This window comes from Stenella coeruleoalba (genome assembly GCF_951394435.1).
Source record: "Stenella coeruleoalba genome assembly, chromosome: 20".
Lineage (NCBI taxonomy): Eukaryota > Metazoa > Chordata > Mammalia > Artiodactyla > Delphinidae > Stenella > Stenella coeruleoalba.
Genome location: NC_137166.1, coordinates 27,664,185 through 27,675,029, shown reverse-complemented (window position 1 = coordinate 27,675,029; position 10,845 = coordinate 27,664,185). Strand labels below are relative to the sequence as shown.

The 10,845-nt window shown below is 47.2% G+C and overlaps 2 protein-coding genes across 5 annotated transcripts in view; one reads left to right on the top strand and one right to left on the bottom strand.

Annotated features, from left to right (window-relative positions):
• Positions 1 to 225: 225 nt before the first annotated feature.
• ARL2BP (ARF like GTPase 2 binding protein) lies at positions 226 to 8,784 on the top strand. 3 transcript variants are annotated; one of them, XM_079908751.1, is made up of 6 exons: positions 226 to 469; positions 1,688 to 1,749; positions 3,481 to 3,587; positions 4,597 to 4,682; positions 4,893 to 4,989; positions 5,613 to 8,784. In XM_079908751.1, the coding sequence occupies exons 1-6, from the start codon at positions 357 to 359 to the stop codon at positions 5,712 to 5,714; spliced, it is 567 nt and encodes a 188-aa protein (XP_079764877.1). In that variant the 5' UTR covers positions 226 to 356; the 3' UTR covers positions 5,715 to 8,784. The 3 variants fall into 3 exon arrangements, with proteins under 3 accessions (XP_079764877.1, XP_079764878.1, XP_079764879.1); XM_079908752.1 differs by lacking the exon at positions 226 to 469 and adding an exon at positions 487 to 951; XM_079908753.1 differs by lacking the exon at positions 226 to 469 and adding an exon at positions 962 to 1,373.
• PLLP (plasmolipin) overlaps positions 8,780 to 10,845 on the bottom strand; it is a 41,446-nt gene continuing 39,380 nt past the window's right edge. For both annotated transcript variants that reach the window (XM_079908755.1, XM_079908754.1), the window contains one exon: positions 8,780 to 9,949. In XM_079908755.1, coding sequence (XP_079764881.1) covers positions 9,833 to 9,949 — 117 coding nt within the window. In that variant the 3' untranslated portion in view covers positions 8,780 to 9,832. The remainder of the gene's footprint in view (positions 9,950 to 10,845) is intronic.

Genomic DNA, 10,845 nt, shown 5'->3' with positions numbered 1-10,845 from the left:
AGTTTTGGAGGGGTACTTTTCCTGGAGCAAAGTCACCTGATGTAGTTGCTCAAAGTGGTTCTGTCAACTTTTATCTTGCCTAATTACCCAAGAAACCAGTTAGTGCCGAATAATCTTTTTGATGTGAATATTATACTTATGATGTAAATTACAATACCTCCACTTCTTGCGGTGGGGCGATCCTTCCACGAGAGGGAGTAACTGTCTCGCAAATCAGAGGTCTTCATTATCTGGCTCAAAAGCTAAGGGATTGGCTCTCAAGAGATTTTCGATTTACAGTGCTCTTAAAACCCGCTTTAAACGACCTGAAGCTTCACCTTAAATCTTGTAATTCATTCCAAGTTGCAAGTGAGGAAATGAAGGCTCTCTCTGGGCTTGGATTCCTTCCTCTTCAAAATGGGGACGACGTCAGATTTAATCACCCCACAGAGCGAGTATACGTGAGAGAGCCCCTGACCTGCTCAAAGAGGTCCGACTTCCGTTCGCGACCCTCCATCCCTTTCCCTCACTTCCTCTCCCTATCTTTGCCCCGCCCCTGGCGTTTGGCAACGCACGCCTGTGATTGGCTGCTGAGAGCCGCGAGGCGGCGGAAGGGTCGCGGAGGCCTTGGTGAAGGCGGGGTGGGCGCGGTAACGGACGCCGGGACCCCCTAGGCGACAGCGGCGGGTTAAGTGCGGCCTGGCTAGCGCGTGGCAGCAGCCAGGGAGCCTGAGGCCGGGGTGTCGTGCGCAGGCGCTACTCGGTTGGGCCGTGAACTGGCCGAGGCCTCGGCTGCGAGGCCTTCCCGATGCCGGTTGGGGCTCTGCGGAGCAGAGCGGAGGCTGCTCCCGGGCTTCGGGCGGGGTAGAAGCCCGGCGGGCCCGCTGCCCCGCGCGCGGTGGATGCGGCGTTGGCGATGGACGCGGCGGCGGCGATGGACGCTCTAGAGGAAGAGAGCTTCGCGCTGTCCTTGTGAGTGACGCCGCACGAGCCCGGGAGGCTGAAGGTCGGGGCTGCCGCGCTTGGCCTCGGCCTCTGCCTCCGCCCTGCGAAACCAGGATCCCCGGTGTGGGTGGGAGAGCAACAAGACTCCGCCCCAGTTCCCGCGGCCGACTCTACCGCCGCGGCGACCGCGGGGTTCAGCCCTGGAGGACAGGAGTGCAGGGCGGTGTCATGCGATGATACAGGCCTCTGTCACAATGCCCCCCGCCTCCAATCCTTGGTCGTCAGCAAAACCTGGCGAGTTTGAGCTGCAGAGGCCCGACCACGGGTCAGAAGACCACCACCACTACCCCCAGGGGTTCTAATTGCCCCCCTTCCCGGCCAGTGTCTTAACCGCACCAAGTTTACGCGCGCCCACAAGCAGATTGGTGTGGGGTGATAGCGAAAATGCGGTGAGTAGGACCCCAACGAAATAAATGCGAGGAGCCTTAAGATGTCCGCTGTGAGCCTTTGCCCCTTTTATTTGTCCCTGTTGTAAGTCCTTGGGTCGTATCATGTTTTATGAAAGTGGAGCCATTGCATTCAACTTTGATGTCACAGATGTGTCAAATGTGTTTTCTTCTGTGTGGCATTGCTGAATTAGACAGTAATCATTATTAATTTTTAAAGCTAGTTGATGGGAAGTTTATTTGAAAATGTCCATAATACATTTTGAAAAAAAGAGGAATTAATCTGAAACAGCTCCTAATCCAGGCGTATTTTTCAGCTCTTCCGCCTCTGATGCAGAATTTGATGCTGTGGTTGGATATTTAGAAGACATTATCATGGGTAAGCTTCCTTGCCTGTGCTTTTTAAGGTTTTAGGCCCTTGCTTTTAAGGACGTTGAAATCCATTTGGAGAGTTAATTTTCAAAAAGAGAGAAAACATGAAGCTGCATGTAATGTTTAATGTAACGTACTGTAATACAAAGTAAGCCTTATTGTGCTTTGCTTTACAGGCTACAGCCCCTACTCCTTTAAGTAACTAGTAACCATAGATTCAGTCCCCTGAAGGGACTTATTCAGGTAATGGGGCACCTTGAAGTTATGGGGCTCTTGGCAAAACTTCAGAAAATATTAACCTAGTTTATTTCAGAGAGTAAAATCAATTTTTAGTCTTGTGTTTTAATATTTTGTGATATAAATCACAGTGTAATACCATAGCCATTGGGACTTCCCTGGTGGCGCAGTGGTTAATTTTGTCTACCAGTGCATGGAACACGGGTTCGAGCCCTGGTCCAAGAAGATCCCACATGCCGCAGAGCAACTAAGCCCGTGTGTCACAACTGCTGAGCCCGCGAGCCACAACTACTGAAGCCTGCGCCCTAGAGCCTGTGCTCTGCAACAAGAGAAGCCACCGCGATGAGAAACCTGCGCACCTCAAGGAAGAGTAGCCCCCAGCTCGCCACAACCAGAGAAAGCCTGCACACAGCAGCGAAGACCCAACGCAGCCAAAAATTAATTAATTAATTAATTTAAAAATACCATAGCCATAGCACACATGTTCGTGAGGAACAAGATGTCATACTTCAGCTGGATTCTGAGTTCGAATTTGTGGATTCATTTTGGCATCCATAAGTCCTGCTAAGTAATAAGCAGTAATAGGCACCAACCATTTAAGACAAGTATGTGGGAGAGAAAAATTTGAGAAAATCTTGTCTGTTGACTTTAAGTTTTCTGAGAATTAGGAAAAGAACACTGTTGTTTGGTGTTACTAGCTGTATTTCTTAGCCTTGTTTAGTGAAAAATCATTGACCAAGTTTTTATACCTTCGGGTCCTGTAAAGGTTCATACCCTTAACTCCTAAATGCAAATGTTTCACTGTTAAGATCCCATGTGGATCTGAGGATTTCTGGGGAATGCTGAGGAATACTTTCTTTTGGCCTCTATGAGTAACCTGTGTGCTGTGGGAAAGCCCAGGGTATTTATTCCAAAGTCTAGGTCATTTATGAAGCTTTCCTTTTATTTTTAGAAGTTATATTCTGTTTGGTTGTTAAAATACCCTAAATACCATAAACCTTAATGTTTGCTATGAACCAATCTCTATACATGAATTCTCATCTAAATTCCACATAGCAAGTCTTACAGGATAGGTACTCTGATCATCCTCATTTTTCCAATGAAGAAACTGGGGCTTAGAGAAATTAAGTAACAGGCCAAAGGTCACACAGTTGTAAGTGGCCGAGGTGGGATTTGAACCCAGGTAGTCTAGCCTCTATCAGAGCCCATGCATTTAATCACTACACTGTTTACACCACTGCTGCTGAAATTATATTAAGACAACCCTTTGTGGAGTTCCCAAGCCACCCTGGTTAAAGTGGACTAGAGGATAGTGGTGGTTGCACAGCAGCGTGAAGGCGCTTCATGCCGCGAAACTGTACGGTTAACACCTTCAGCTTTCCCCTCCTAGAGACTGGCCATCCATAAAGCAGTTCTGCTGACATTTCTTCCTGCCTGTTTAGAAATCAGAATGGTTTTTAGTCTCCACTAAAAAGAGTACATTTTTCCTATTGCGGTTCAGATGATGAGTTCCAGTTATTACAGAGGAATTTCATGGACAAGTACTACCAGGAGTTTGAAGACACAGAAGAGAATAAGCTCACCTACACACCTATTTTTAATGAATATGTAAGTGGATTCCTGTTTCTCTTACTGGAGATTAGGATTTCTTTAAATTATGAATTTAGGATCAAGTGATGTTGAAATCTGCTCAACTTAATCTGCCATCAGCACCCTGCCGGGAAGCCTAATTAGAATCTGATTTAGTCTTCACCTCCTGTTGTTTTCCTCTGCACAGTTCTTGGGGCTGTTTTCCAAATATTTAATGACTTCGTCTTCTGTTTTAAAACATGTTTGGCTTTATCATAATCCTGCTTTCAGTTACAGTATGTGGATTCACCATACCTTGCACTTACATACTTTTGACCTTTTGGGCTTTCACACACTATTTTTTCCTACTACATAATCCAACCAGGTATGCACGACTGTTTGATAAAAGTGAAAACCAAGACCAAGATCACTAAGTAGTTGGTGGCAAAACCAAGACTAGAACCCAGGGACCTCGACTCTTGACCCCTTGGGTCTTTGCCCTATGCCAAGGCCTCGTGCAGCCTCCTGTTATGATCTCATCGGTCCGAGAAGAGGTTTGAGCCTCCAGGACTTTCTTCCCTTAACATAGAAGTGTGGCAGAGTCGAAGAAGGTTTCTTAAGCCAAGCCTCAGCTTTTAAGGAACCTGCGATTACCTCCAACTGTGTGCTTTTTTATATGTTCTTTCCGCACAGACTCTGTCTACCCAGGCAGAAAAGCCCCCACTTACTTCACTCCTCCCTTCCCGCCGTGGGGAGTGGGAGCCCTTCTGCCCCCTATCCCTACCCACCTTGGAGCATTCCTCTTGTTACATCGTAATTACCTGCAAATGCCTCTCCCACGGGTGGGCCAGGGCACAGGGGGTGTGCTCACTGAGGACAGGAGCTGGGTTTGGGTTTGGGTTCTCTGGGTTCTCCCAGCACTCGCGGGGAGCCAGGCACACAGAATAGGCTCTTAGGAAATGTTTTCAAAGGGCTGGAGGACAGGCTTTCTGAAGAGAAGCTTTGTTTTCTTAAAGCACAGTCTGACCAAGATCCTTTCCACTGTTAGATTTCTTTGGTAGAAAAGTATATAGAAGAACAGCTGTTGGAGCGGATTCCTGGATTTAACATGGCGGCTTTCACTACAACTTTACAGTGAGTTGAGCTTGACTCTGCTTTCTTACTTCTTTTTACCCTCAACTCTGAAAGAACACCCTCCCCCTTGTTTTCCTCAGTGCTTGAATATCAAGCTTTAGAGCACTTGGTTAGGTCCTGGGTGGGAGGCCCTCCAGACCTTTGAGGGAAATCTCGAAGAGACAGTCTGTATCATCATTCATTCATGAAGCAGCCCCTTTTCTTTTGCAGGCACCATAAAGATGAAGTGGCCGGTGACATTTTCGACATGCTGCTCACGTTTACAGATTTTCTGGCTTTTAAAGAAATGTTTCTGGACTATAGAGCAGTAAGTTCCTCTGTCTGTTTAGTCACAGTGAACTGCTTAGAAAGTTCCAAGTAGACCTGTCGAGCACAAACCACCCCCTGTGCTCCTCTCTGTAAGACTGGCCAGTATCAGCAGAGCGAGCTGCTGTCCTCTGCTGGCCGGGGCCTGGGACCCTTAACAAGGAATTACATTCTCATGGTTTTGGTGAAACAGGTCCCAGGCACCTTATAGGGTTCCTAAATAATCAAAAGGACAAAGCCAAAAAACAGGTCTGATTGCCTTGCTTTTCTTGGAGTACAGGTTCTTAATAGGAAAAAGAAATGTTTTTCAGTGAAGAGAGGTCATTTTTTTGTTTTTTTGGCTGCGCCTCGTGGCATGTGGGATCTTAGTTCCCCAACCAAGGGACCAGGGATCGAACCCGTGCCCCCTGCAGTGGAAGCATGGAGTCTTAACCACTGGACTGCCAGAGAAGTCCCCAAGAGGTGCATTTTTAAAGAGTGACCAGCTCTGAATAAAAATGCAAAATCACTCCCTCTTCCTGTGTGCTCCCTGGTGGCCCACCCTGAACACTTCCTTCCCTGTTATGAGCTAGAAAGGACTTTTTTTTGTCTCTTGCCTCTTAAAGTTGCTCTCTTCTCATGTAGGAAAAAGAAGGCCGGGGACTGGACTTAAGCAGCGGTTTAGTGGTGACTTCATTGTGCAAATCATCTTCTATGACAGCTTCCCAGAACAATCTGCGGCCCTAGGTCCCACCTCCAGGTAATGGGATCTTTCTAGACATCACCAGCCCAATAGACTGGGAGAGGCTTTGGCTGATGTTGTCTGAAGAATACATCTTGGAATCACTGACTCTGTTCTGCAACTCTTTGTTAATGTTAAGTATTGATGGGTCAGAAGAAAATGACCCGACCTTCCTGGGACACGTGCTTGTCTTCAGTAACCCTAGTACTCCGCCCTGAGTAGACACCTCTTTCAGGAGCTTCTGAGTCTGGCTCCTGCACCAAGCCCAAGTCCAGCATTCCACCTGGGGGGCACTTCCCCAGCATATGTGTTGGTGTGTCCTTGTTGGAAGAACCCACCATCACCAACTCTCTTGGCCCAGCAGGCCTTGCATGTCCCACCAGGCTTTTTTTTTTTTTTTTTTTTTTGCGGTACGCGGGCCTCTCACTGCTGTGGCCTCTCGCGTTGCGGAGCCCAGGCTCCGGACGCACAGGCTCAGCGGCCATGGGTCATGGGCCCAGCCGCTCCGCAGCATGTGGGATCTTCCCGGACCGGGGCACGAACCCGTGTCCCCTGCATCGGCAGGCGGACTCTCAACCACTGCGCCACCAGGGAAGCCCTCCCACCAGGCTTTTTGTGCACTCACAGCTTTTTATATGGGTCAGAGTTTCAGTCCTGCAGCCTCAGTGGGGTTTTTGACTGGGAGTATTTATCTAGGGTTTAACTCAAGCTAGGTACCCATCTCAAGATTTCTGAAACTCCTATTATCACAGCTAGTCTTGGAGGTAGGAATCGACTTAGAGAGTTGTCCTTTACCTAAAAAGGTACTTGTGAAAATCAGTTCCTAGTCTTACACGTACAGTCCTTGTATCACTTTACTGTCTTCTACTGGTCCTGATGTAGTCCCATTGTTTCTATAACCCTCATTTATGTGTTTTTGAAAACATTTTTATAAATGAATACTCAGGCTAACCTAGTGGATATAATCTTGGAACTTCCATGATTACCCACTTCAAGATCAAAGTATTATATTGCTGTGTGCTTTTTAGCTGTTAGTGCTATGAAAGCAAAAATGCTTTCCATGTTGGTGTTCCTGTTTTACTGGGCACCAATGAATGTATGCTGGAAGTGGTCTAAAAGGTTTCCTTTTCTTAGAGCATGTTAATATTTGTGCAGGTTTGCTTAAAACCCTTTCTATGTAGAACAGCTCCTTAGGTTTTCTGTTGGGGTAGGGGCTGTGCACTTCCTTCTTGCTGTCAAAATAATCCTACCAAGATAGTGTTCCACTGGTCTAGCTCAGTAGGAGATAGCAAACAGCTTTACTGGTCATCTGTCTGCTTGGATTTAGTACACTGGTTTAGTACAATGTTTGATAGAATATTACTGACCAGAAAACGTGGATGTCACCTCTCTAGAAAGAAAAACTATAGTAGTTCAATTCCCAATGTATACCTTAGTTGTTTTTTTGTTGCTTTTTTTATTTTTAAAGTAAAAATAAGACTCTCTACTGACTTTTCACTTGGCTGTTCTGGTTTTAAAGGATGAGCTAGCTGTAGGCTGTGCGTTTTTCTGTACCAACGTGGCGCTTATTAAATACTTTTGTACCATGAGTAAAATTTCAGGTGTTTTGAAAAAAACAAAAACCATCATTCTAAATGAGTCATCCCTTCTTTACTATTGCTGCTGCCATCAGGTTATCAGTACTTTGGTCTTTCAAGACGAAGTCTTTTAAAACACTTCGTCTCCTGGCCTTGCCTACCCTTCTTGCTCTTTTTATAAACGGGACTGCCCATCGCAGGCCAGGCATGTTGGAAGCACTTGATGAAGAATCCCTCTATTCAGTCTGGCTGAGAAAAGGCAGGTGGACAAAGATGAAATTATGAAAAGTGAACAAAAAAGGCAAATGGTTCTTTTTCATCCTTTTCCACTCAGAAAAAAAGCAGGCACGTCTGTTGTAGCTTCACATTAGAAAACAGGCTTTCTGATTTTTTTAAAACAAACTAGAACTCTCTCCGGTCTGCTCAGGAACTTAGCTCATCATGTCCCACCTTCAGAGGGGCTCAGGGATGGTTGGGATGAGAAGGCCCCACGTGCAGACCTAGCCTCAGGAGACATTTGCCTCCTCCTATTGCTTAGGCCTCCTCAGCCATGGGAAGCACTGTTCACCCAAACTGCAGGGCCAGGGGCTAAGGACTGGGGGATGCATTGGCCTGAACCAACAGGTAGTTGTTTGACAAAGAGTGTTAACATCTCCACCAAAATAGGCTGTGTTTTAGGGTGTCAGAAACCTGGTAAGACTTGCCAAGGATTTTGTTTTCTCTTAAGCCTCAAAAGAAAATCGGTTGGTCTTCCTTAAAACTATCCTTTTATGGCTTAATTCTAGAATGACTATAATTTGTTATTCAAACTCTGAGACACTGGAGAGTAAAAAGGGATGCTATTAACTCACACCAGGACAACAGGCACAAACTAGGCCTGGGACCCAAATGGGACATGGGTATCAGACTTAGTTCCCCCCCCCCCCACCCTTCACAATGGAGCAGCTCATCTGCAACTGTTTGAATCTAGTTACATTTTAATTGTTCCCAGTTTTTTAAGACAGGACCAAGGGGTGCCCAGAAATGCCTGTGGCTCATTATTCAGAGCATGTTGCTCTGTGGTGGGAAAATAAGTTCAGAAGGACTCCCCCTCTTTGCTGCTCTCCCCTCTCTCTACTGTCTGTAGCAGCTCCGCGCATCAGGCACTTGGATTATCTCATCTCTGAACTTCACAAACTGTCAAGGTAGGCGACATTATGGCAATCTTAAGTTCATCAAGATGACTAAATGATTTACTGTTAAACTGAGACCCTTTTCAGAATAAAAAGGGGTGCTATTAAATTTATGCCATGACAAGCGGCATAAACGGGGCTGTCCCAGCAAAGCAGGCAGGAAGTTGGTCATCCTACCTCAGGTCAAAGAAGTGGCTGGTGGTGCTGAGTGACTCCAGGACTGGAACTGCCTTTAAATAGGCATTTGGAACCTTTGTACGGTTGTCCCTTGGTATCCGTGGGGCACTGGTTCCAGGACCGCTGGGGATACCAAAACCCACAGATGCTTAAGGGACTTGAGCATCTGTGCTCAAGTCCCTTATGTAAAATGGCGAGTATTTTGAATACAGCTGACCCTGCATATCAACTGATTGGTTGAATCCTCAGATGTGAAACCCACGGATATGGAGGGCTGACTGTACTGACTTATGCTGCAGCTACCTGGAGTTTATAAGCATCTATAACCGTGATTCCCCAACATCTTTTCCAAATAAGTTCTTTCATCTTTATTTTTGTAAAAAAACAAAAACAACAAAGTCGCCACCAAGCACAGGACAACTCACTAGCAAGGCCTTGCTTTACCTCCCTCCCTCCCTCATGTCCCAGGTGCCTGATTAACAGTGTCAAGGAGGCAGTCGGCATTGATGTTAGCTTTTCCCAAAGGGAAAACTACAAACAAGGCTTGGGAAAGGGAGGGAAACCTGGATAAGCTTTTCATCATTGAGAAGTCACTTAAAACTGATTTGTTTAAAATAACTGGTATGTCTGAAATGTAGGAAAGGAAGACCATGCTGTCAGCATCATAACCCTCTTTCGACATGTTTCCCTACAAGTGACGTGCTAGCTTGGCGGAGGGTCAGGCCAGGATTATGTTTTAAGGAATCAGAACGGTTTCATGAATTTGCTCAGCTTCCCAGAACAAAAACAGAGATAAATAATTGTTGCTTGTTAGGCATATTCTATGGTGGGCTGCAAGTCTGGAGTCATTGTTAGTGTATTTAGTGCCAATGAGAAGGCTGGCTCCCAGCCTTGGACACCGAAGTCCTAAAGACAAAGCAGAGAGAGTCCTGTATCCCCCATCACCTTCTGCTGAATATGGAGGATGGAGAGGTCTTGGCTGTTGGCCTCTCTTCCAGCCCATGCGCCTGCCAGAGGAAGGATCCTGATTCCTTGGGAGTGTGGGGTGAGCCCAAGGAGTCTGATGAGCGGAGAAGAGCAAGTGTAGTCCCTTCCGGGCTGACTCCATGCAGGGCTCAGGCTTCGGGCTTGCGGGGCCACCTGCACAGGGACCAGGCTACAGCCTTCAGGCCCAGGGTGGCCCATGGCACCAATGGTTTAGGCATAGCCGCCAGCCATCTGACTGGTGGCTGCATTGCTGCCTACTCCTCGCCAGGCCTGGAAGCTGAAGAAAGCGCTCACTCCATAGGCAATCATCACTAAACACGAAAAGAACTGAAAGAGAAGACAGCAGAGGTGAGTCTGTCTGCAGCACGGCACACGGGGCTGGGGGCCATGACAGTGATACAAGCACCAGGAAGGTAGATGCAGACAGTGAAACCCGGGGCCCCTCAACCAGAATGAGCTGCTCTGGAGCCACACCACCTCCTCCGTAACCATACACCCATTTAACCACCGTGGGGGCTGATGGGTACCAGGTTCTGGGGTGCCAACTTTATATTCTAGTGGGGAACCATTAACCACACAAGCCAGGTGTGTCTTAGATTGAGGGATAACTGGACAGTGTGCTAAGAGTCACCAAGGGGTAGGAGCTACTTTATAGACACATTTCAGGGATTTAGTTTTAAAAAGGCAATTTCAGCTACCCTAGGAGTTTTTCTGGAATCAATTCATAGGTATCCCTACACTAGCACCTAAGGCCACGTTCAGAATTTCCATGTCTCTATCCTGGTGACTGAGTTCACAGATTTCAAAACCATCCTCACCAGAAAGAATGAGGAGACCCAAGTCCTGGTCTAACTCCCGCCCTACCCAGGGCTCAGTTTAGTGGTGTCCCTTCACCTCTCTTAGCCTCAGTTTCCTGGTCTGTCGAAAGGACTGGCAGTCCCTGTCCCCCTCCCCACTGAGGGAGTGGAAGGACAGTGAGGAAGTGCCTGCAGGGGCTCGTGGGTGAGGCGTGCTCACTCATACTTCACTGGCTACCTGACGTGGAGCCCGAGTTTGAGCTGCATGGGAGAGCCTGAGGATCTCCCAGATGGTTTAAACCGAAAGGTTTTTGTGCGTGCCTTTCTCCAGGGGGGAGGATAGAGCGCTTTCAACAGATTCTCCAAGGGGACCTATGACCCTAAATCATTGCAGCACGACTGATTTACAGCAGCATTAACCCAAAC